Raw genomic sequence first — 26,796 nt, 5'->3', positions numbered from 1 at the left:
GATGCTGCAAAAATAACAGCCTAAAAGCACAATACTTCTCTCTGCCCTCACCATTTTGTAGCATGGTATCTCTTTCTAAGTGAAAGCAATAATGAATAACTGCAATATGATGTGCAAGCCCAGACTGAAATGAGCACACCTTTGGCTGTTAATTTATTTAGGTATGTTATCATAAAAAAAATGCATGTCCTTGTTTGGACACTTGTTCTCGTCAACTCTCAAGAGGGGTGTGTAGGTGCTGGGGGGGGGATGGTGGTGTGCTGTGCAGCGTGAGCCACAGCTATGTGGTTTAATGGATACTAAAGTGGGCAGAAAGAATTGCATGAATTAGATGTTAAGGTTTATTAGACATAACTTAGTGACACTGGTAAAATTGACATTTACATGTAACTATAGCCTCTTTCAATCATAAAAATCATAAACATCAACCTATTAAGTGTTAAATTAACTTCCATTTCTGTTAGTATACCTTTCTAGAAACATGGATTGTTTTAAAGCGTGTGGCTGCACATATTACATTCGCATAACAAAGAAAACAAATGTCAAGTAAAAAAATAAAACAAATTATGGTAATGCAAGATGGATATTTACAGACAAGGAAGTTCATGGCTGCTCAAAGAACCTTCCAGGGCTCCATGGCCATTCTTGGAATTGTATGGGCCTGGTACTTTTTCTTGGCAAAAAGGAACTTCTCATGGAGTTTGCAGCAGCAAGAATCATGTTTTTGTTAAATAGCTATGAGCTGGTCTGATGGTGGATTCCATAGAAACCAAAGCTCAGAAACTACTTGTAACACCAGAGGCAGTAACAGAACCCAGAACTTCTTCCTCTCTTCCAGCTGCCTGATTTTTTTTTTTCAAATTAGAAGCACAATACCAAGCTGAAACTTGTCTCTGCTATCTCCTGGCTACCTCGTTGTGATGGCTGTGGGAAGAACTGTATTTTGTTTCCATTTTTTTGCTTTCATTCCTTCTGATTTCTACCTATCTCTTGGGCACAGGAATATGTCACAATTCCTTGGCTTCCTTGGGCTTCACCTTGCACATTCCATTACCAGTTGGGTAGCTTTGACTCTGTTTCATCTGCTGGGAATGGATACAAAAGGACAAATTGGGAGGACAGGATTATTTTCTTCAGTGCTATCTTTATAGTGGAACAGGCACTGATTAACAGAAAAGAAATGCCTTGAAAAAGAAATGAGTTGTTTGTAGGACAGGACTTGTGCTTTCACTGAAAAGCAAAAGGTGCTACAGAAACAGTGGTCTTGTCTGACTGGTCTTCATTAACTGGACACAATTTTATGACTACAACAAATCCCCCTGACAAACACTTGTATTTATTCCATGTGCATTGTTTGTTTGGGGGTTTGAGGGGATTTTATTGTGGGGGTTTTGTGGTGTTCTTTTGTGGTGGTTGGTTGTGTGAGCTTCTGGTTGGTTTGTGGGGGCTTTTTTGTTGATTGGGGTTTTTTTCCAGTCCAATAATGTCTACAACCAATGCTTTGTAATTGCCACAGTTACTTTAAAGTAACTACCCAGAAACACAGTTTATTTTAAAGTCTTTTGGGAAATCCGTGTTGCTCCTGATGAAGTATGTCAAATACTGCAATTCTAAGGCACAACAGGCTATTTAGGAGACATTTTTATCTTCTGAAAATAAAGGAACATCCATTTTTCTATAGGAAAATAAGCCATTGGAAGAAAATCTTCAATTATGGTTATTTTTACTCAAGTCCTTAATGTCACTGATACCATTCTGAAAGCAAGAATAACCAAAACAATCAATTTCAAATACTTCTAGTAGCATTACTAAAAGTCAAGCCCTGTGCAGTGCTACAGCACCTTCTCTCCAAAGAGTTTTAAAGCATTCTCAAGGTAGTGATGGTCTTACGTTGAGCCCACCATGTCCTGGTAGAGACATGGAAAGGCAAGAATCAGCATTAAGACTGTGGTTCCCAAAGATCCACTCCCATCACCAAGTGATACCGCCTCCCCAAATGTAAACTCCCTTTCCCTGACAGACAAAATACCTTTAAAACATATTAGTAAACATATTAGTCTTTTAATCACACGTTAGGAAGATCCCCTGAGCTTGCTGAATCACTAGTTATTAAGTAGCTTCCAGGCAGTAGAAGAAAAGCCTGTTTAATTTGAGGCATCATCAAAGAATGTGACAGCACCATGGAAGTGTATGTATGTAGCACATAAGGCAACCACAGGTATTTGTTAAATTCAAGACAACCTGTGTAGTCAAGAGAGACATTTATCAGTTAGAAACTGCTTCTTCTCAGCTTCCAATCTATGCCTCCTCTGTTATCTGTGGATATCTATGAGAGAGGTGCTATTTTCCAACTGTATTCCCAAAATGCTTTCCAGTTTGATGCATGTGAGAGTGATCATCAAAGCTGAAAGCACTCCAGCCTGGAAACTACCAGTGACAAGAATAGCTGGTGATAGAAAAACCAGAAAGCAAGTAAAAGTAGGTATCTCAATGCAGGCAAAAGAGAAGGAAATCTATTTTGTACATCTGGCTGGGGCAGGTAATTGTCCATGTGCATTCTGTGCACCTGTGAAAATCTGTGAGGGAATGAGTTGTGGGTAAGTGACAGAGTAGCATTTTAAAAAGCCCAGAAGCACTCATTTTCTTAATGCCTGAACCTGTCTCATGCACAAGGTGAAGTGTGTCTCCTACATCCCCCCTGGCTGATCCTTGATCTAGATGCCTTATTCAGCCTGCTTGGGCACCCAGGTGAATCTCCATCCTCCATCGTCATCCCTGCGCACAAAGGCTTGTCCTTGGTGGAAGGTGTGTGTTCTCACGTTGCGGTGAGGACTTAGAGATGTTGTGAAGGCCACTTCAGTCTTGTTGGGTGACAAATCACCAGTCAAATAAGGCAATCCATATGCTGGGAGGGAGGAAACACTTGGCACTGCTGAGAAGATGCATGGTGCTGAAGAAAACTGAGGAAGGGAGGGAGAGTCCTCACTGCATGGAGGGGTGCTGCTGTTAGTTGGAGCCATGTGGCCACAGCTAAATGCTGCTGCTGCTTCACTGTGGTCATAGTCTATTGCTTCACCAGGGCTCAGGCAGTATGTGTCTTTTCCAAGGTCTGAGAACAGGGCACTGTAGTTAGCTGAAGTTTCATCAATGGTGTTGACATCTTTTAATCCTAAGGTCTGCAAGACCCAGCTGTCCACAGCAGGGCTGGCTTGCTCTTCACAGGCAGTGAATCCATTAAAGAGGTTCCTTCTAGCTTTGGAAGCATGAGGAGTGTCTTGAGGAACAAAGCAGTGGTCCTCTTTTAATCTCCTCTTGGCACTTTTGAGAATAGCACAGGTTTTCTGTCCATGGCAGGATAGCAGTTTCTATTTTTAAAAAAAAAAAAGTAAATAAAGCAAAGTAAAGAGAGAAGATTAAAATCTGAATTTCTAGATACCCAAAAATAACATATTTCTGACGTCCTCAGATTTTAGATATGCAAGATGGTTTCTACTGTCCTTACAAAAACACTTTTTCTTTTACCTTGTGCTTAATCATGGATTTGACTATTCTGCGCCTTTACAATGTCTGCATCAACCCAGTCCCTGAAAATGAAGAATTCGATGATGTCAAGAAGGCCTGTGCTTTGATTGCATTCTCATTCAGCATGGCATGAAACACAAGGTCGTGCTTGGCCGTATGGCTCATACGGGGTATGGCGGCAAAGTGGCAGCTGGACAAGGAGGGAGGGAGGATGCAAAGGTAAGTCATAGTGGCACAGGTGTGATCCTGACCAGGGAGTGCTCAGAGCAGCAGACTGAGTGGTGTTGCACTCACTGATTCACCTAAGTTGTCATTATTCCAGGACAAGGACCCTTCAGGCATCCAGAGGTGATCAAAGGAAGGCAAGAATAAAAAAGGAAGCTCCCCACCATGTCTTGAATTCACTGCTCAGACACCTCCTGTGATGGTCTCATGCTGGACCCTTCTCCCCATGACACTGTGCCCATTGAAGAAGACTTTTTCCACTGCTGGGAGTCAGGTCTTGGCAAGGGAAGGAGGACATGTCACATTGTCAATTCATAATAGGATGGAAAAGGAAAGTCTCCTATTTTTTAAGATTTTTTTTTTACCTCATGCTCAATCCCAAGAGTTGAGCAAATAATAAATAGTTCTATTTCATGGGCAAGACTGGATAGCAAAAAATGTCATTAAGCTGACAAGAAACAATTATCTTTATTTTTTTAAGAAGACAGACCAAGAATCCAAATATTTACAAAAACCCTTCACACAGTCTAACACAATGTTTCATCCAAGGTGAAATATTTAATTTTGTATTCGGTCTTTAATAAACACCACACAACTTTTTAATTAATAAATTGGAAAAAATATAGTTCCGTATTCTAATGCAAACTAATAAAATGTATCACTGGAAAATCAAACAAAACAAAACATAAACCAGAAATCACTGAAAACATAAAAGAAGAAAAAATCTTTACCAAAGAGATAATTGGCAAAACAGACACATTAAATATATATTCAAATGTGACATTTTTGCTGAAAAAAGGGGCATTAGAATAATTTTACCTTGCTTATAATCTTAACTTACTTATAGCTAACTAATAAACTAAACCTAATTATGCTATGGTCTATACAGTCAGAACTGACAAGATGTCATTCCTGGGGAACTGTCGCCTTAGATACATGACCAGCAATTTGGCAGCTGTGAGAAGTTAAATCTCACACTGCAGGTTATCTACACTCTGACTTTCAATGTCTTTTAATGGCCTGTACCTATTTAACCTGTTCCTTCTGCACACATCTACAGAACATGTTGGAACACAATACCTTGGCTTTTTCTTCTAAACACTTAATCAGGGCAGAATTCAGGTATTGTCGGAGGTTATTATTTTCTTCATGTAACCTAGCAAGTTCCTCTTCCTTCTGAAGCAAAGTATCTTGAAGCTGTGGAATAGAGATATTGATGAATAGATGTTGACTCTGTAACTTAATAGCAATTGCTCTGTGGTACAGGCTACTTGGATTTGATGATTTGGGTGTTTGCTTTGTGAGCTCAACACACACCCTTCAGCCTCTTGTTTCTATAAGTCTAAGTGGCATGAATGTTCAATTTTCACTTTTGACTTCCTTTAATCTTTAGTATTTGAGAAGATTACCCTGAAAAAAACTGTAACCACAGAATAATAATAGAAAATAGAATTACAGGTAGCTCTGTGAGCAGCCAGAAACGGTCACGGGCATGACAGCAGCTGCAGGTTGTCCTTCTGAGTGTCAGTAAATATCCCTTTGCACCCTTCATTCCCATTTATAGCTGGCTACTGCAAAAAAAGGAGTTGCAGACTAACAATTTATGGGGATAGAGTGCAGAAGGAAGATGCAGTTGCCATTCCTTACGATACAGTAGTACACAGTTGTCCCTTCAATTCTGGACCCTACTGTGCTAGTCCTGGTACATATACAGAGTTGAGATAATCCCTGCTCCCTAGAGCTGAACAAGAATGGAAGATGCCCAACCCTTTTCCACTGGAAATGTATGTGTTTACAGACAGATTTTTTTCCCCCGATCATAGCTTTGGACGCTTCTTTAGGAGGACAAAGGATCTTCTGCCAAGGACTCCAGGCATCTGCTGAGCATAGGCTGTCAAGGACAGACTTACATGACTGAGGTAGAGCCAAAGAAACAACTACACTGATGTCTGGAACTAAGGTTGATGTTTAAGTCAATAAATGAATTTTCATTGACTTCACTATATCAAAACATCATTCCAAGTACTTGATCAGGGTCATCGTGTGGAATTCCTTCATCTAGGACTGTTCAGAGATTCCCCTGTCCTTGTGATTTACAAAAAAGGAAAGACAAGAGAAAATAATGTAATAAGGAAATCCTTGTTGGTCAAAATGGTTGATCCTCCATGGAATTAGGCAATTCTGTTAGAATCAGGAGGACCCATACTACATATTTTTGGCCAACAGCACCATCAGAGCCTGAGTGACCCCTGGTCTTGCTTCTGGTCTCTAGTGCCAAGGCTGCTGGTGCAATACGTTGTAGAAAAGGAAAGGTGCATAGGGAACATATGGGAGCCAAATACTTCAAGCCAGGAACAACAAATTAAGCAGTTTTCTGTCATTTCCCACAACTGTGCCATAAACCAACCCAGAAGGTGCCATATGTGATACAAAGTTCAGGAACGTCTTGGGGTGACCCCGGGGTTGCTGTGGGGCGTGGAGCCTTTACCTGCTTGTTTCTGTAGAGCTGGGAGGACAGCTGGTCTCTCTGCCACGCCGCGTCCTGGGCGCCGAGCTGCGGGCTGCAGAACTGCTCTGGGGGAGTAGAGCCAGGGTTAGCCCGCTCCGCTCCCGCGCCCTGCCCGGCACTGGGGCCGCGGCTGGGTGTCCCCGCTCCCGGGAGGGACTTACCCGCACTCAGCCGAGCCTCCTGCCGGCCCTGGCTGTGCGGCGGCTCCGCGGCGCAGACGGCGGCCCAGGTCTCCTTGGAAACACTGGCGGAGGCGGACCAGGGGCCGGTGCAGCCCGGGAGCCTGGCGAAGTCCGGCTCCGGGCACGGCCGGCCGGTGCTCTGCGGAGGGAAAGGGGCCGAGGCGATGGGGCGCTCGCAGGGGGATGGCGGTGCTCTCTCCTCAGCCCCCGGCGGGCCCCGACGGGAGGCGGTGTCAGCAGCGCTCCCCTCGCTCCTGTCCCAGCCGGACTGTTGCTCAGGTGCCTGTCCCGGGGCAGCCCCGCCGTCCCTGCCAGGCGCCGCCTGCTCCCGTGGGGAGCTTCCAGCCCTGACCCGGGTGGCCGCTCCCTCCTCTGCTCCCGCCGGGGAGTACCGCACGGCCCCGCTCCCTCCGCTGGGCGCGGGCAGAGTCGCCCCGCCGCAGCCCCCGCAGCACAGGCGCTCCGAGCAGGGCTGTGCCAGGGAGGTGGCTGAGTTTCCTGCAATCCATGGTGAAATGCTACGGTCCTGAGTGGATTTAGGGTGAAGGGAGGTGAAAGGAGGTCCCAGGCTGTCCTTAACCAGACCGTTCCTGCCAACCTGGGGGGTTGATTCAGCTCTAGGGCAGCAGCACAAAGCCAGCAGAATCACCTCCAGGCTGCTCTCACTCTCTTCTGCCCCTGCAGTTCTGCAGGAGTCCCAGACCGCAAAGCCTGGGGTTGTCTCTGGATTCACCCTTTTCCCTTCCTCCAAATAAATAAGCCCTATCTGCAGCATCTCTAAATCTCTGCAAGGCAACGGCAGAGCCTAGAGCCTCCATCAAGGAATCTGCTCACCCATGGGAAGGCACAGCAGCAGAGACTGCTCTTGCAGGTAGAGGAGAGCCCTCTTAACCCCTCATCTTAAAGAGGGCACAAAATGTACTGCAAGCCCCCAAGGCAAAGGGACCAGCTTCTGCTTTCCTGCCTCGAGGTCGAGAGAAATGCAAAGAGCACTTACCATATTAGTGGCAGAATTAAATGCAGGTCTTGGGAGCACGTTTCTGTTAAAGCCCCAGAGAGGTTTAAATGGCTCTGAAGGAGGGGGAGAGGGGGAGCCCGGGGAGGCGAGTTTAATCTAAAGGAGCTCCCAGTGACGCCTCAGAGCTCTCCTGAAACCCAGCAATCTGATTTGGTGTAAAGCTGTCAAACTTGTGACGTGAATAAACAGCAAACTTGCTGAAATCAAAGTCATTCTGGTCCCACAAATCAACACAAGGAAGGAGGGAAAAGAAAAGGAGGGAGAGGAAAAAAAAGTTTCCACACACTTCAGGACAGCAGTGAACCGGTGTGTCTGAGTTTCACTGCAGGAAATGAATACGGATCCAGGGAAGCATCCCACATGTTCAAAGCAGGGCTGCTGGTGTTGCTGGTGAGTTTTTTGTTTTGTTTTGGTGCTTTGTTTGCAGTTGTAAAATCCAGCAGGAAGAAATAAGTTTATCCAACATGCCTGGCTGAGGGAGCGGATTCTGTCCAGCTTCCCAGAGGTGTGTAGAAACAAATATGATTCAGAGCACATCTGTGGACAGTTCTGAGGAAGAAAATATGTGTTTCAGAACAAGTCTGTAATGACAAGCTACTGCAAAAGTCTCACTATACTGGGAATGCTTTCTGCCAAGCCCCAGCTTCCAGAACATCTCAGGATGTAAATGCTGTGATAGTGGTTTAAGATTTACTATCATAAAGAAAAATGTTGCAAAAGCCATACACAGGTGTGTGAAAGGCAGAGATTGTCTTAATACAGTCACTTCTAATTCACATCAGATTTCTACAGCAATCAAAATTCATGGACAGGCTTGAATTTTTCGCAAAAGAAAAATCAAAACTCTTGAGAAGGTCTGTCTTTGAATAGCGCAGGGGATGGTGGGAATTCAGTCCAAAGCAGAGCAGTTGTTCCATCAGGATCCTGCCCCTTGCCATGGCACGGGCTATTCAAGGTGGTAACCCGACCTGTCTGTGGACACAATCTGCAGCCAGGGAGGGCAAGCCTGGGCCAAGGGCAGGCCATGCTGGCATGTGGGACGGTCTTTCATTTCTCCCCGGAGGATGCTCAGTGCTGATCCTCCCTTAGCAAGGCTCAGGAGGAACAAAAACCAAGAGGGCCATTTGACTTCCAGTCTTTTATTACCGGTGTATTTTCCTCGGTTGCTGCCCAAGGTACACTGACAGCTATGCCAAATTAAACTCCTGCCATCTCCTGCCTTATATTTTTTTCCAACAGAGGCTTTTTAAAAAGGTCTCACGCTCCATCCCCACAGTGCCTTGGGTCTCCCTTCAGAATCCTTAAACTCAGCTCTTCACCCTATGTCTGGGAACTGCCGTGATAACCCACCTCCTTCGGATGCCAGCCCCTTTCCCGCACGGCTGTTTGGAGCCGGGGGGATCCGCTGGCTAACAAGGCACACTGTCACACACACCCAACATGCCCAAGGCCCAGCGCAGTTCCTCGCCCCGCTCCAGTCTCTGTCACTGCGGGGCCGCCACAGGGCACTGAGGCGGCGGTGGTTCCCTCAGCCCGGGCACACGTCAGGCAAACCCCGCGGCCCTGGGGGAGCAGCCGGGCAGGCAGAGCAGGAGAGGGGCTGCGATGGACAGAATGAGCCCCATCCCGCCTGCCCCGAGCGAGGGTCCCTCCCGGTGCCGGGGGCGCCGCGGGGCTGCTCAAGGTGGCGTCATCAGCCCGCGCCGGCGGCGGGGGGAGCGGGGCCGCCTCGGGTCCGCTCGGGCTGGGCCGGAGGTGCCGCCGGGCCCCGCATGGGCTTCGAGGGTGCGAGGAGCCTGCGGCGGGGGGGGTGGGGGGTGGAAGGGGGGGAAAGGGAAGGAATACCCCGGCTGTCGGGACAGGGGCAGCGGCAGAGAGGCGAGGGCTGAGTGAACAGAAACATCTAGGGAGGTGACCAGGGTGTCGAGCATCTCTTGGGAAGAGAGACTGGGGGAACTGGGGCTCCGTTTAGTCTAGAGTAGACTGGGGCCGTGTCAGTAAATATCTCAAAGATGGTACCAGACTCTTTTCAGTGCTGCCCAGCGACAGGACGAGGACAAATGGCCATGAACTAAAACACTGCAAGTTTCATCTAAACATGAGGAAGAACTTGTTTGCATTGAGGGTGGCTGAGCAATGGAACAGCTGCCCAGGGTGGTCGTGGAGTGTCCGTCTCTGGAGACATTCCAGACCCACCTGGATGTGTTCCTGTGTCACCTGCTCCAGGTGACCCTGCCCTGCCAGGGGCTTGGACAAAATGATTAGCAGAGGGCCCTTCTACCCTAACAATTCTGAGACTGTATGAGGGACAGTGAGTGGGGATGGTTCCTATGGTTCCTTCCCACCTTGTGTGCACTTGGATGTGGGAGCAGCATTGCTGACTCGTGGCTGCTCCCACACAGGGCCCTTTGCCTGGCACAGCACCGGTGGCTCTGTCTCCGCTGTCTCCTGGCAGAGCTCTGCACACTCAGGCATACCCTGTGCCGCTGAGGAGTGGTGGGAGGGATGTGGGCACACTCTGGGGAGTGAAAAGCAATTAGGAAGAAAGCCCGTGGTCACTCCATTCTTGTGTCTGCACAGCTGGTATCGTGTTGGGGGTTGGCAGGGCTTGGCTTTTTGAGTTCAAGGTGTTCAGGTCAACTCACACTACCAAGGCTGATATGCTGGGGAGTGAAAGGCAGTATGTGGGTAAAAGACCACCAAATCAGAGCCCTGGTAGATTTGGGGATATAGGCTTTGTGTGACTGTCAAGGAAAAAAAAATGCTGTTGGTGTAGGAGAGAAAGACCTAATTTTGCAAAATCATGCATGGATGTCACACACAGTGATGGAAGAGGTTCAAGTCACAGTAGCAATCTCACATTGATGGTTAGTGTAAAACAAAACTAAGTAACAATCATCTGCTAATTCTTTTCCTGTTCAGTTGAGGCAACCCCTCTCAGAGCTCTTAGTGCTTGTTGTAGTTAATGATGCACCTCTTTAATTGTGAATAAAGTTCCGAAGTGAAATATTTATCAAGACTACAGTATTGCATCAGTGGAGATAGGATTTCACTTTGAATGTCATAGCAACTCTTTTCTGAAGTTTTGGGAACACACTTAAGTGTATTGAAGCGTGTTAATTCCCATATGTTCTTTTTACCTATATTTTTCTATGATGTTTTTCATGTAAATGACAGTGATGAAGCTAATCCTTCAGATTAAAATAAATGAAAAGCTTCAACAAACTCTTTTTTCTGGTTTTACTCATTGTTTATGTGGAAATGGCCTTAAAATTGCATTCGCATCATTGTGAACTGGCTCTCAGAAGGGATGGTACACAGAAGAAAAGTAATATTTACAAGTAGTTTAATTCAAGTTTCATAGCAGACTTACTACAGCTATAGTATGTGTTACTTTGCATGCTAACACCTGCATGGACCTCAGATCCCATTCATGTTATTCCTACAGTGCTTCTTATCCCTATTAAAAATGGTTAAAGGGTTTTGGATGGCAAAAAGAGGCTTACTTCATAACTCTGAATACTAACTATAGACAGGTACACACAGGTATCTGCCACTTGCATGAGTCTCTGATGAAATTCGTGAACTAAAGATGTGAAAAATTAACCCTGGTGATAGTGATTTGTAAGAAGGTTTCTGAAAGGGAATTTTCACAGATACGGGTACTGGCTGTTTCTCTGATCAGTCTTCCTCCTTGAACACAGGACTAAAAAGCACTTCCCAAATCCAGTCCCCTGCTGTTGAGACATTCTTAAACTTTTCAATCTCCCTCTTAAAACTAATTAGGTTATTTTCCTTATGTTATTCCCACTGTGAGGCTGCACCATACTCTGAGCTCTGATGGCTAGACACTTTCTAGTTTCCAGTCTGAATGTATTCATAGCAGGTATAATCCCTTTTGTCCTTGTGCCAAACTCTTGCTTTAGTTTAGACACTTCATCTCCCTCTCTACTGTTTATCCTTGATGTCTTTGCAGAGTTCTATCACACATTATCTTTTTCTTTGCTCATTAGGCCAAAGAAGGCAAGTTCTTTTACAATCTTCCCTGACATAAACACCTCAGGAAACTATCTTAGAGAATATTCCAGGTGACATTAACCTGCTTTTCAGATGGATGACCAAAGTTACACAGATTGCTGTGTAACACACCATTGTTTTAGAGAAAAGCATTGACAAATCTTTCTCTTTTATGTCTTTCTGGTACATTTTAGGGTAGTCTTTACCTTTTTCATTACTCTCTGACCCTAGTTTTGAAATCATTGTCAGCTGGTAGTGATTACACCTGTGGGCTTCATTTGCTGTAAAATGTAATTAGGCAAATTGAGTCTTCAGTGCTGTTGGGCTCCAGCTCTCCCGTGTTGATACTTTTTTTAGTATCTTATAGTTTCACAAGTATTTGGAAAGAAGCAAAAAGATGGAAAAACTGCAAAACACCTTTCTGGGTTTGCCTGCATTTTCTCGCAGTGAGAGTGGTGAGTCAGTGAATAGGGGTTTATCCCACCTACATGCAATTCTTATGGTGGCTTCAATGCTTTCTGTTGGTTTGAAATGAAGGCACAGAGTGTATTTAAGATGTATTTGATTTTGTTCCTGTGTTTTCTTACACACACTGGATGAGATTTTTTCCTTGGTAGAACCTTGGAAGGAAATTTGGTATTGCTAATTCTTAATTGTCTGGATTCAGAAAAGGGTTGTTTTTGTCAAGGCAGTCAGTTGTATTTTAGCAGCTATATGGAAAAGAATAATACTTTATAGTATTTTATACTATTTTTATACTATTTTATACTATAGTACTTTATACTATTTAATTTGAGCAATGGATATTATCTGATGGAATTTACCTGAAGAAATTGCAGTTTTTATACATAGGTAGTGACAGTTCTATACATAGAATATCGTTACAGAGGAAGTGTGGAAGGAGTATGTTTGAATAACATCTGTGCCATGTGTTGTGTCTGCAAGTGCTCACCCGTCTGTTACCACCCTTGCTAACAGCAAATTTTGGTTCTGTCCTGTGGATGTAGCTGTTGTTCTCTGCTTTGGAGATCTGTAAGGTAAAGCAAAGATAGCTACTCTTAAAAATCTAGTGCTAGAAGGGACTTCTGTGCCATCTTGCCCTGTCTTCTACTTTTAGAGTTTTAGGCAGCCAATCCATAAGACATCAATGCCAGCCCTCCACTGCTGGTTCATGTGATGCTATACTGCTTTTTACTCTTCAAAATTTTACTCTAATTTCTCATCTAAATTGATTCATGGACATTTGTGGCTTTAGCTTTTTCTGTTTCACCCTGTGTGCTTGCCAGTTGATGTGTTACAAACAGCAGTCTATGCTGTGTTTGTCTGGCTTTGTGTATTTTTCTACTTTGCAGTGCAGGTGACCATTTCTTTTTTTCATAGTCCTCTAGATTGCAGTTGATTATACCCCCAGGTAAAGGAATGAGGAATTATCTCCTGAAGTGGAAATACAGATGGAAAAAGTGCAAATTTAATATGCACAGAGTATGTTTATAGAATTCATTGCTTATGGAAGATAATTGAGAGAGCACTCTGATATTAAATAAATAATGATTTTCTTTGTAATTTTGGAGTTTTCTTTTGAATATTTTCATTGATTCTACTGAGTATACTGATCTACTGTCTGAAAAGGACCCTGGTTGCATTGATTTAGTATACTATGCACATGTTTGCTCAGAAATCATCCAAGGCTCTATGTATTGCCTTTCCTTTTGAGCAACTGGAACTGTATCATAAAAAATGAGGTCCTAAAGAGATACAGATCTTAGGTCTGGCTTTTGACAAGCTGGTGAGTTCTGAAAACTGCAAGTGGGAATCTTCTACTGTTGCCAGTCTTACTGGTGTATGAAAGAGAAATATGTTCTACTTGGCAGCAGTTAAATGCCTGAAACTTCAGAACATCACCCATTTACAGTATAGACCCAAGTCATTCTCTGTGTCTTGATGTTTCAGTTCCTCATCTATCAATCAGGATTGGTGTGTCTGCTTAGAATTTACATTTCTGTAGTAAAAAATGTCCTCACAGAGTCCCTGACCAAGGAAGTCCATTTGTTCTTGGCTATCACCAATGAGCTCCAGAAGAACAGTATTAATTGTGAGCTGATGACTTTTAGTGAGGTTTGGGAGTTAACTGGATGGGAGTTTTAATATAAACCATGATTTAGTTTTGGAACTGAAGCCTATTCTTGGTCTGGCATCAACAGCACGCTGCTTCTGTGTATTCCTCCATGCAGAGGTAACCACTGAACTGAGCTGCTATGCTGTAGCTAAGTAACCTTTACAACCCTGAAAAGTGATTAAGCAGTGTAAACAAATGCACTGAGGTTGTCCCATGGTTAAATAACAGATGGCAGAAACAGTTTTTCTTGACTGTGTTATGGGTGTTGGCCATCATGGTTTGAGGGAAATTGTTGCATCTTTACAAGAGAAAGACCAGTGTTGCTGAAAAGCCATGTGTTTTCTCCATGGTGTTTTCTATTGAAGTCAAACTATTTTGCAGGGAGACCTGCCAGAAAAGCTTAGCTCATGGTTATAATACAAATTAGGATGAATTTTCATGGGACCAGATGCTGAGCCGAATCGGGCCTCATGTCTAATCAGCCACTGATACGTGCATCTGCCCGCTTCCTAACCTGGCCTGTGAGCTCCTCCAAGGTGAACCATGCTGCCAGTACCTATGTACTTGGGCTTCACCTATTTAATAATTCTTTTCCCCTTGGCCGTGGCTCAAAAGTTGGCAGTCTGGCTCCCCTCCATCTCGCTTTGGGTGTAGAGCTGGGCACTTTCCATTCTTGGCTGGCAGTTGGGACGTTTGGCAGAGATCTCTGATCTGAGTAAATATGTGTGAGGGCTTCTCTTCATTGCAGAGCTGTATAGCATTGCCTTCCTTAATCAATAAAGAAAGATTCTAGGATGTGTGTAAATGTGTTGGGGGTCAGAAGGTGAAGGATGTTGTTGTCATGAGCTGAGAAAGATGTCAGGGTTTTTGTGCATATTTTTCAAAGGCTGAGTTTAAACAATAAGTCACTGGGGAGATATCCTAGTAAAACAGCTCTGTCTATATACACGAAATTTCCAGCTCCTAGTCCATGCAGGTAGTGTTTGATGAACTGGTGATGAAAAGGAATTAGTTGGCTGGTAATTCATCTAAAAGATTGGCAGAGGATTTTGCAGGCTTACACCAGAGCTGGCTGGAGACAATAATCTCTTTTCTCGAAGAATGCTGAGGTCCTGACGCCCAGCTCGTTGGAATGAAACCTGAATGCTTTTTAATTCTCTGTGAGAGATTTTTTCTTTCCCCTCTTTGCTTTTTGTTTTTAGGAAGGAACAAAATGTTTCATTGTGATTTTGTCAATTATTTTGATATAATGGATTAAAAGAGTAAATGTCTTCCAAATCCCAAAGCCTTTTAAAAGAATTCCATTCAAAACAGATCACAGCTGTTTTCTTTCCTAAATTTTTGCTGAAATTTAATTTTAACCAAAAGTTTACACACTTCAGTGGCAGCATGGGTTCCCTTGTAGCAATGATGTGCAGTGGATAATAACTGCAGACAGAATTTTTTTTGTCCAGTTATATGTTATGCTATCCTGTAGCAGAAAGGGGTGGGAGGAGGTTTGTATCCATTTGGCAGCCTTGTACTGTGCCAAAGCAGCGTAAAAAGGCCTGAGAATGAATAAGAAACAAGAGAAGTATTTGGTTTTTAACTGCTCCTGGATGAGAGAGCAGGATTCATCCATGCCCTACTGTAATTTTACAATTCCTTTGCAAACTGCAATAGTATGGCAGGGAAGGAAAGATGAGGTTAGTACAGTGCAACAGAGCAGGCTTCGGAGAAGAGACTTTCTCTTGGCTCAAGGTTCTTGTGTCCACGTCTCCTGATGTGACTGGAGGGAACAGACTTAAATGGCAGCTATTAGCTGCCCAGAAGGTCTTGTGGGTTCTGTTCCATCTTTCCTTTCTCTCTTTCTAGTCAGAAATGAGACTTCTTGTCATCCCTAGAAGCTGCAATGACTGGTGTCCCATCCATGGCTAGCACTGAAGCTCAGCAGCCTCCTGACATGCATGTTGGGACCCTTTTTTGCTCAAGTGAGTGTTCACCGGTCTCCCTCTTAGAGCTAGAAAGGTGGACTGTTGTTTGAAAAATAACAAGTTCATTTGAAATGAACTAATTTTATCTGGGATGCTACTATTCACTGTTGGATGTTCTTTTGTGATTCCTCAAATTTCAAGGGAGTTCTGTGTTGAGTGATAGGGCTTAGACCTCTCCATAATCTCCAACACCCAGGAGATATAAATCCATAAGGAAGAGTCTAGGTAGGCACATCTGGTGCCTTGGGCACAAGGGAGCATGGCCCTGTGGAACAAAATACTTCACTGGGAAACTGAAAGACCTCACAGTGCTCTTTTCTGGGTTGGCTGCTGGCCTGCTAAGTGCCCTTCAATAACTCGCTTTTATTGCTTTGTTTACCCCAAATGTGTGATGAGGAAGATACTACATAGGATATTCTTCCTGAGGAATAGCCATCTATAATTACTGGCAGTTTTATATTCAAGAGTAATACTGATTATAGACTTCATTCTTTCAAAGATGTGGTTTAGTATTATGAATTTTGTGGTATATCTTACTGCTGAAAATGTTTTGTTTTTCATGTGTTCCTGGATATTGGAGTGTATGCAGCAGGTGGACACTAGAGGGCTTGTTGGCATCCCCTCCCTCTGCTCCCACCTGCACACATCAAGAAGGTTCAGCAGAGTAAATCAGGAAGCCTTCACTTGGGGTCTTACAGTTGTATTTAAGTTTTGAGGGTGGGGGAAACTGAGCAATATAGGGGAAAGGAATCCTTTCATGCTGCACCTTCACAAGTTCCATCAGTCCTGGGAGGACAATAACACTTACTCCACCTTATGGCAAGGATCTTTTCAAGTGCACCTGTAAATAAATAAATAAAAGTTGCCAGTGAATGCACTGCAAATACAGGCTGTGTTTCAGTTAAACCTCCAGGCAGGCAAAATTATTCAACTAGCAGTTAACTACAGGCGTTTCAGCAATTAGTTGAGGGTGATGTCCATGTTGCCTGTGTAAATTTGTAGTACATGGAGGTGTGAGTACCTTCTGATAGGCAGGCTCTGGATTGAGGTATTGCAGATTGCTTTCTAGAAGTCTCTAGCACCCTCCATTGCCCAGAGGGAATCTGGCTTAATGCCAGGCAGTGCAATAGTTACCCTGTGCTTTCCCAAATCAGGGGAAATACCTGGTTTGCTCGAGTACACAGTTGAATGCAGTGCTGTGAGGAGCACACTCAGTGTGTCCAACTGGCCTCATCCTGGCACTGCTGTTGACTCTTATTCCACCTTACCCATTATCAAAGCTGTTACTGAACAATATGTTTGACTAGTTAAAAAACAATTTTATCACTAGGTTCCCTCTTCAGCAGGTAATAAGAAACCTTTGACCACTGTGCTGGGAAATAAGAGGCAGAATGGCTTTGAAAGTTAATGTGCGAGCAGCAACCAGCCTTGCAGCAATGGGTTAAGGGAGACCATCCCTGTAGACTGTCACTCACCAGACTGTTTTTTTGAGTTGACGTGCTAGGATTTTTTCCCTTTCCTCCCTCCCCTTTCTCTTCTCTTTCTTTCTCTTTATTCTTTTCCTCAGGTCTCTTGATATCATGCTGGCTTTCTAAATTGAGGATAAAGTTAATTCATCGCACAATGCCGCAGCTGGAATGAAATATGGCCAGTCGCCTGTGTAGAGGGGAGGGCTCTATGCTGGCTGGGGGTGGCTTGTTGCATCTCCTAAGGCCACTATGGGCCGTCACTGATTTATTGATAGTGCTTCTAGCAACAAAGCAAGAAGTTAACTAATTATGAACATATGGTTCAGCTCACGCTTGACTCAGCAGCCACCTTGTTAGCCTGCAGCTGCCTAGGTGTTCAGAAGCAGGAGAAGAAGAAAGTTTTGGGAGGAAGGTGTGGTCCAAAGTCCCACTGACAAGCCAGAGGGAGACTTGATTGATCTTAATCTATTCTTTTTGTTAGGAGGCGGCATGCTGCTGTCAGGAACAGCTTGGTAATAATAGATTTGTGGCCTCTAAGTCCTTGTGGTTATAGCCAGCATTCGACACTCGGTCAGCTCCTTGCATGCTCTGTTCTTAATTGGTCTCAATGGTATGGTCTGAAATGAGATGGCAGTTCAAGGTGCAACACATGCTGTACCTGAAATTGCAGCCTGTGAGCTGCTGCACAGATGTCACCTTTTTACCAGTGGGCTTACTACTGGGGACCCGGAGGGTCCATGCAGAAAGGGACAAGGGATGTCTGAGAGGACCCTGCAGATTTTCAGTGCTTAATATGGAATTAATTAGAGGAAAACTTAGAGAGTGAGTGTGACTGGTAGAAGAACAAGAAGAGAGGTGCAAAGAACTTGTTAGGAAGTTAATCAAGGTGGATTGCAATTTTGTCTGCACTGAGTGGTCAGCTTGCATAGTCTGGACACAGGACGGTATTTAATGGGAATTGATACCAGCTAGAGGGGGGAGGAGGCTGTCTCTTTCTGTCCATCTGTTGGTGTTTCATAAAGTGAATTGGTCTATGCCTTAGGATTTAAAGTAGTGTAGTTAGAGACTGTTTTCTCATGGGCATATGTGGTTTGCAGGAAGAGTGAGCTTATTTCTGTCCAAATTTTTAAAACAATTTTAATGTTCTTAGAGTTTTCTTAACTGGAAATACTAAGCATAGAAAGAAAGCCCCTTTAATAATTGGCAGCAGAAACAACTCTGGGGATGAGTGATTTGACACAGCCATCAAGCAGGTCATTTTTTGGCTACCAAGACAAAGCAAAAGTGGACAGAGAGGGTTATCTGTTTGCTGGGATGCATTAGCAAGACCACAGTCAAGGTCTCCCAAGGCTGAGGAAGGTAGTTAGTGACCTCTATTAGGCACTGGTGAAGCTGTGTCTGAAGCACAGCATCTGGTTTTGGTCTTCACAGTGCAAGAAAATTGTTGCTAAACTGGAGAATCGAGCAGGAGGGTCACTAAGCTGGTCATGAGGCTGGAGCATGGGAGGGTGACGGAGCTGGCTTTGCTTAGCTTGGAGAAGAGGTCTAATGGAATCTGAGAACAGTCTTCCACTGCCTTGAGGTTATATAGGGAAGACAGAGGCCAACTCTTCAGACATGCACAGTGAAAGCATTTCAAGTGTTCAAAAGATGAGACACATTATATTTTAACTAGATATGAGGGGACAAAAAAACCCCCCACAACAGACATGGTAAGCTAGACAGGCTGTGGAATCGCCATTTCTGGGGTTTTTAATAACTTGGGTGGGTCAAGTCCTGAGCAGTGTGATCTAAATTTGAAAAGGATTCTTAATTTTCCCATGACCAGGCTGCAACTGGAGCACAGCCTAGCACCTGTGACAGAGACACATGGTTCATGTTCTGTCATGTGCTGCTGTGCTGGCTGGCTTGTGGCTCCGGTGTCCTACCACAATGTATATGGCAATTATCATTGTCATTGATATAATGTAATGAATTAGGACAGTTAATTAGTGGGTTAAGTTGATCTGTACTCAGTGGTTTGGAACATAATTTGCCCAGATACAGCAGTAGCTTTTCTTAGCAGAGGCTGTGCTTAGAGCTGTGATTAGGTACTTAGATCAGAAATTATTTTTGATGCTAAATAAGTGTCTGTCCCTCATCTATTTCTCTACTCCCGTGAGGGGATGTTGCAGATGACTTGAGGACCAGAATGTGAGAGGTCCCTGTGAGACCTCATACTGCTGCTGAAGATTGAGTTCACCTGGCTGACTGAACTGCTGCAGATTGAGAGCACTGATGTAACTTGCACTAGAGGTTCAGGCTATTGAGATGTTCATCTCTATTTAATAGTCATCTAGAGGAGATGGAGGAATTGATTTTCAGGCTATTAAAGCTGTTCTTACAGTGTATTTCTGACCAAAGCCTATGTTTGCTGGTGGGGACCTTCTCTTGCTGAAAGCATTGCCTGCTGTGTAACCAGATAGGAATAGTTACTACTTACTGAAATCCCCATCAACATCTCTGTTGTAATATATACATTAAAAAAGGTACCAAGACTAAATGTTCAGGCCTAAGAATTTATTTGTATCACTCTAATAGTGTGTGAGAAAGAAATCTGAAGAAATCAGCACTTAATCTCAATGTGCATGTCTATGTGGTGCAAAGCAGCTATGGAGGAAATAAGAACCAGGATCTGGTGCTTCCCTGTTTCTCTTGGTATCCATCTCTGCTCTGTTCTTCACAAAGAGAAGCAGTGTAGTACAGTGGAGGCCTTGTCGATGTAGCTTCTTCATTCCTCACTGCAAAAAAGAGCCACTGCTTTGGTTTGTAGCAAGTGCAGGTTATTTAAAAAGATGAGACTGTGTTTATGAAAAATTCAAATGAATTTGCCTCAGAGAGTGATTGGATCAGTTTGTGGTTTTGTGCCTAACTCAGAAAGAAAGCTGGTGGTGAAGATTAGGATTTAGATCATGATCATAAAAATATACTAAATACTCAGGAACGTATTAATTTGAAGTCCAATTTTAGACTTGCTGCCAGGGAGGTCTCCTAGCTGCCAAGTTAGGAGGAGCTTTTCTGATTTTAATTTGAAGTTGTTACTCCTGTATCTGATTAGGAGCAATTATTTGGTTTAGCTGGTGCTACATGGAAATTAGGTAGCAGTGGTCATAGTTTTCTGGGCATCTTACGGGCACCTTTCTCTGGAGTTGGCCAAAAAGGGGAAAAAAATCTAAGCAGAACTCCTAGCGCTGATGAATGAGATCAGCACATATGGATCAAAGACATGAGCACTCTGTAGTGAGATCCTGCAAACTGAAAACCTGTGTTCTCTGCAAGTAATGCTGTGTTCCTCCTCAAGAGTGGGGGAAACTTGGAGCCTCTTTACTCTGTGTTGGTGAAATGACTTGTTTCCTGCTGTAGAAGTTGCAACACCTGTAGTTTTATACTCAAAAGTTCTTTGTTGGAGGGTGCCTTTCATCACTATAGATGAACCCTTTGTATGTATTCCCATATAGAATTGATATTTTCTCATCTGCTAGTTTCCTTTGGCTTTCCAGCTGAAACTGGGATCTGTGTCATGACACTCCTGTTTCAATACCAATTGCTGCTGCCTTTCCTGCCAATTGTAGATGTAGGCATTAGGATGACTTGCATCCTGCTGCAAGCAATATGTCTGATCTTTACCCTACAAAGGTATTGTTTAAAGGGCTCTGAAGATTTTGAACAAACTGGCCTGGCAGGGGGACTTTCAACTTTCCCTCCTTTATGGGCACAACAGCCTGTGTTTGTAAACAGAGCCTTAGAGGAGTAGTGGGAGCCACTGGAGGACTGTCAGCTGGTTAATTGGATGTCAGCTCCCTGCCGGGGACAGGGGCTAATGAGTCATCTTGCATAAAGAGAATGGCCCTGGGAGAAAGGCAAAGACTTGGACAACAATAATCACATCGACAGAGAAGCCCAGAGCCTGCCTGTTGGGATAAAGGCAGAGCAGCATTTGGGGACAGAGGGCTTCACTGTTTGGATTTTGTTAAATGGAGATGAAACAGGTTGTGAATTTGTAAAGTTGAGATATTATTACTAGTGCATGTGTTTAAATATGTGCTCATCTGCATGGGCAGTGGTCTAATATGCAATATAAACACTTTAAGTTTTTAGGTTTTGGTGGCCTTTGTTTTTCAAAAAATACCTAAGGAAAGAAATAAAAATACTCTGTTAATGGGAAGCCTAATGCAGGAAATGGCAAGAAGAAATCATACAAGGAACACTAATCACTACTTCAAATTAGGAAGTTTATTTTTTCTTTTGGAAACTTAAGTCAAAGATTATGTCGTTTTTGCTCAAAACTATCTTCTAAAACTATGGTTTTTTCCTTGAAAACCTAATGTTAAAAAAAAACTTGGAAATTTATGGAAGTTAGTATTTTGTACGTAAGTTCACTTTTTTTCAAAGAATATTTTGAATTTAAATTATTTCTCAAATAAGAATAAACAAAGGGATTTTATTTATATCTTTTCCAAGAGGGAAACATGAATCAGAGAAAGATTGTATATTGGTATTCTGTAATAGGAACATATGTTCCCATTTAAAACTATTTTTGAAAAAGGAAAAGCTAATAAGAGAGAAATAGTCAGACATACAAAGAAAGGTAATATAAAGATTAAAAGAAAATTAGAAAAGATGTCTGTAGGAAATCCTGAAGTCATTAGGCCTGCCTGTGTGCCCTAAAAGGAGTTGCTCTTTACCTAACCTGTGCCAGATGGGTGTTTACTTATCCAGCTCTTAAAAAAAAAAAAAAAAGAAAAAAAAAAGAGAAGAATGGAAGATCCGTTGCCAACCAATTCTCGCATGCCACTGTTCTTACTGCAGAGATTTTTCTTGATATTTAACTTAAACCATATTTGTTATAATTTAAGTGTACTGCTTCATGGACTTCTTAAATATAAAATTGATTCAATTGCCTCTTTCAGCAGCATTTTCCATCTTCAATACCTAAATTAAGTCTCCTTCAGAGGAAACATCACATTTTCTTCCCCTTTCATGGTCACCAGATCATTGATTGTTCCAGTGTCTCCCCACAGGACTTTCTCTACTTGCTATTTGTTATGTACTCAACAACCAAGAGAAGGGTGTGGTAGGAGGGAAGGTAAAACATGACCTGCTGTGAAGAGAGTTTGTTAGCCAGGAGAACTTTTGTAGGTAGGAGCTACCTGCTAATTGCAGTGTCAGGGAAGTTGAGACAGTCCTGGATATAGCCAGGCCACTACTGTCATCCTAAAGTTTGAACTCTTCTCAATTGTGTGTGGCCCACCCTCATCTTGTCCTCCGTAGCACATAAATAGTGTGCACTCTGATCCTATTATAGCTCATGGCAGTAGCACCAGGAAGACCTGTATGCCTCAGTGCTCTTGAGTCATTCTAGCATGGCGGTTCATATGGCTGACAGCCAACAGAGTAAATGAAGTATCGCCTTCTCTCCCAGTTTATGCAACATGCTGTATTTTATCAGTACTTCTCTGAAGTTTTCAGTATAGGCAAAAAAGCAAATGGACAAAATAGTGTTTCCGTTGATCTGTAGAGTTCAGACCTGGTCTGAAACCAGCAAAGAAATACTTAATTTAGTTTCTAGAATTGCTTATGCGTTGCACAGTTGCCTGGAACTATGGGACTTCATGGATAAGTAAACTCTTTTTTTTGAAGGCTGTAGATCCCTCAATAGCTGTGACATTCATAAGAGTTCCTGTTTGCCCTGGTCTCCTGTTTGTGTCTTCTAATAGGGTGGCTGTTTTGGAGATGAAGGTTTCTAATGATCCAGTATGTGCAACAGGAAAGGCAACTTGCAGAGAGCTGGAGGGACAGTGCAGTTCCAGTTATCGAAGGGAGGATGAAGGACTGTGTCACCTCCTTCCAGAGCAAGAGAGTCATGCTAGCTGGACAGCATGGTGCATTTACTTGGCTGCTGCTTATGCTAAATCTGACCTGTGGAGTAAAATCAAAAAGCTGTCAATCCTGCACCAAATTAAAACAGAATCATGAGAATTAGCATGCTTTATAAATGCAGGTTAAGCACACTATAAGTACACTGTAATTATAGTCAGCTGCCTGGGTACTGCAATCCAGTAGCCCTGGCTTAGGAATTAAGTTGAATATACAATTAATAGGGGCTTATATTAAAGGCATTAGTAGAATTACAAAAGCTTTGTAACAACAGAGTGTGACCCAGCCTTGGAGAGAGACAAAGGAGTTCTGTGTGCTATAATTAGCACCCACAAACCCTCTCCATTAACTTGACAGTTTTTCATTTGCTTTTTAAAGAACGGAGCAGTGCAAACCACCCCCCGCCCATCTGAGATGGGAGCTGTGCAGTCAGTATGGAAGTGATGGGAATCTCAATGCTGTCTCCCTTTGGGCAGTACCAGCTGGTCAGCTGAGATACCTGATGAAATAACTTATTTGCAAGGTCAAACTCTGCCCCCACACTGCCTGTGCATGTCTGAGTGCTAGGACCAGCATGCCACTGCTACTGGCCCTCTGAAGAGCTGCATCTCCTTTTCCTCCTCCTTGCTCACCTGAAACAAGTGATTCTCACTGCAGAGAAGTATTTCGACCTGTTGCAGGATCTCATAGCTAAGGGAAAGGAGCAAATGCAGGAGGGAAGGAATTTTCTCATATATGAACTAAAGTATTAGAAGAAATCTTGCATTGAGTTCCAGACCAGTATGGCAGTATCTGTGGTCTGTGACAGCTGAAATCTTTGAGTTCCCTCTGCAGGTCCAGGTTAGAGTTGGAGAAAGACTGTGATTTAAAGATAATAAACTACAGAAGTGTGTGTAGGAACAGATTTATATATGGTATCTGAAACTGAAGAAGGAGAGAAAAGCAAAACTTGAGGACTACTGGAAAAGCCTTCTGAGGCAAAGAATGTTCAGAGCAGTTTATTTGCTTTAAGTCCCACATGCACCTTAAAATTCAGATGACCCTTCACACACAGTCTTTTGGGGGCACATTATTTAGGTGACTAAGATGAAGTCTGATGGTTAAGGGTGAGGAGAAAGATTAGTGTTCACCTTCAGATCACACAGTGTGTAGCTGTGCTAATTAGCTCCTGAGGTACTCCACTCATGAAACTTGCATCACTAGTGATGCTGACCTTTGGGACAGGACTGGCAGTGTGTGCAGAGCTGTGGCAGTGAAGGACATACCAATGCCCTCTAGTTTCTGTGGTTTAAGGTATACAGACTTTGGATCTCTCCATTCTTCTCTTACATTTCACTAGAAGATGTTGATAAGATTTCTTTCCCACCAAGCAGGACTTCCCTTCTTAAGAGAGAAGAGATGGATGAGATGCAGTAAAATGTGTGGCAGGATCTTTCCGAGATGGAACTAACACCTCTGAAACTTGGTAGCCAGATACAGAGAGAATCCAGAGAGCAGCACACAGTGCTTCTGGCCAACCATTGTTTCTTTATTGCTCCAATTTGCTGTATGTAAAAGACACTCAATTTCTAAATAAAAGTCTCTTATGGTAGAACCTCTTTTGAGATTATTTCACACTTAAGTTGCTGTGTTCTTCCCCTTAAGGCTTATCTCTAAGGCCCCTCTATAGCCCATCTGAGTTCTCAAGAGAAGCAATTTCTGTCTTTTTTGATGTTATTTTAAAATTTTTGGGGACAGGCACTAATCTAGAGGAATTCTGTTTCTGTCAAAACTTTCCTACTCCCCGACTGTGTGTGTGGACCTGAATAGCATTCTAGTGCTCACCTGAGACAAGGTGCAACCTTTCCTATTTAAAAAAACAACCTTCTTTTGCACTCGCTATTCAACATGTTTCCACTTTCAGAAAAATTTTGTGTTTCCAGGTGGCTGCAAAAAATATCAGTCATTGCATAAAAATTATTCCATGTTGCTTCCTTTCTTTTCTATTAACTGTGCAGTCTGTGCTGGAGCTTTTTATAAGGCACACATTGCTGGTGGCTCTGGCTTTCCTGTAGTGCACTAATATGTAATACAAATGACATCTGTCTTGTTTGATTTGTTCTGGTGCTTAAGTTTGAGGAAGAATAACTCTCACTTGTGATGGGAACTTTTGAGTCTCTCCCTCTGTGTTGAACTGCCTTTCAATTTGTTATGGTCAGTAAAGAGGGCTGCTCTTTGCTGAGCCTAATATAGAAATCCTACTAGTGCACTAATAATGTAGTAAATACAAAGGCAGTGCTTCTAGAAGTTCCTGAGTTTGAAATTCCTCTCAGCTAAAAAGGTATATGGCTTTAGCATTGCCCTATTCTTGCATTTTTTCCTTGACATCCTCTACTGGCCAGAGAAGAAGACAGGTTGTAGAGCTAAGTGGCCCACTGGTGCTGTTGCATCTACATATTCCTGAAGATTAATTGATAAACTTTCACCCCTTCTCAAAATGAGGGCAGATTATCCAGCAGTGTGCTGTTATAATGCTTAATTTGTCCAAAGTTTACCACTTCCCATCCTAAAGGTGGTGATAGCTGGAGGGTCAGTGTTATCTGGGGTTCTGCTAGTGATGAGTTAAAAAAGATGACTAAAAATAAAATGTTCCAACCTAGATAATTGTTTGCTGTCTTATTGTCATCTTGAACAGTGAAAAAATTTAAAGCATCAAAATTGTTATCGAATGACATTTTAAAAATTTAATTAGATTTGCTTCTTCTTTTGGTCTACCCTGCAGATCTGCTCCAGGTTTTCTTAGGCTGTGTCCCTCTCTGCCAACTGGTTCTTGACTATCTATTTTGTTACTTCCTGCCTGGTATCACAGTCTGTACTGGTGGTGCAAAGGCTTTCTCCTGTTCAGTTCTTATGACCTGGGGCGTGCCTCATGATTTTTTCCCTTTCAAAACAATTTCTTTCATTGTCTGAACCTCTTACTTTCTGCTAATTCTGCCTTCTGTTTTTGGTGTTGACATAATTAATAATTTTATAAAACTATATGGCAGACGGTTTGCATGAAGCATGAGGAAATAACTTATTCCATTTTGCTTAGAATTGTAGGGAAAGGAGTGTTTGTCTAAATGTACTCTAATGTGCCTGCACTTTTTATTTGAACAGTGTATGTTTTTAATATGTATGTATGGACACAGATATATATGCCCAATCTGTTTCGTCACACACTGGTGTGCACTCCTGTGGTGTGCCCTGAGTCCAGATAGATTTCATACACATGGTCTACCATCTGATTGTTGCTATTATGCTTCAGAGTATGTTTTCAAAAATAATTTCCTGCCACATTCCTGACTGTATTTGCAGACTGAGTTTATCCTCTTCCCTGCTGCTCCATGATCTGCCCCTAGGTTACTAACAACCCCAACAGACAGCCTGGCTCATGCGACCTGCTGCTTAGACACAGATTAACTCACTACAGCCATATGGACTAGCAAGTTCACAAATTCCTCTCCTTTTGCTTTCTGCTCTCAGTAAGGTTAATGGACAGTTTGCTGGTAAAGCAAATGTAAAATAAAGCCCAAAGCCTGTGACATAATCACCTGGGTTTAACATCTGCCTTTACACTGCGGTTTGTGCATGTAAAGGAGAACATGGTGCTGTCTGCAATGTGGGTTCATACTGGTAACTTTCCCTTATGGCATAGGTACTTGTTTACAAGACAATGGAATTAGACAAAGGCATTATACATACGTTGCACACACATAATCATATATAACTGTATATTCCTCAGAAAATCCCCATTGTTGTGTTATGCTTTAATTATTAGTGACACTTGTGGTTATTTCTTAAACCTTTTTAGACTGGCAGACTATGTTT

At 43.1% G+C, this 26,796-nt stretch overlaps 1 protein-coding gene across 1 annotated transcript; it reads right to left on the bottom strand.

Moving 5' to 3' along the window:
- Positions 1-323: 323 nt before the first annotated feature.
- GMNC (geminin coiled-coil domain containing) lies at positions 324-7,213 on the bottom strand. Its single transcript, XM_071566898.1, has 4 exons — positions 6,418-7,213; positions 6,236-6,321; positions 4,828-4,944; positions 324-3,365 (listed from the first exon to the last, which is right to left on the bottom strand). The coding sequence occupies exons 1-4, from the start codon at positions 7,211-7,213 to the stop codon at positions 2,724-2,726; spliced, it is 1,641 nt and encodes a 546-aa protein (XP_071422999.1). The 3' UTR covers positions 324-2,723.
- Positions 7,214-26,796: the final 19,583 nt, after the last annotated feature.

The sequence above is a fragment of the Pithys albifrons genome, chromosome 11, assembly GCF_047495875.1.
Source record: "Pithys albifrons albifrons isolate INPA30051 chromosome 11, PitAlb_v1, whole genome shotgun sequence".
Classification (NCBI taxonomy): Eukaryota; Metazoa; Chordata; class Aves; order Passeriformes; family Thamnophilidae; genus Pithys; species Pithys albifrons.
This window is presented reverse-complemented; position numbering and strand designations above follow the sequence as displayed.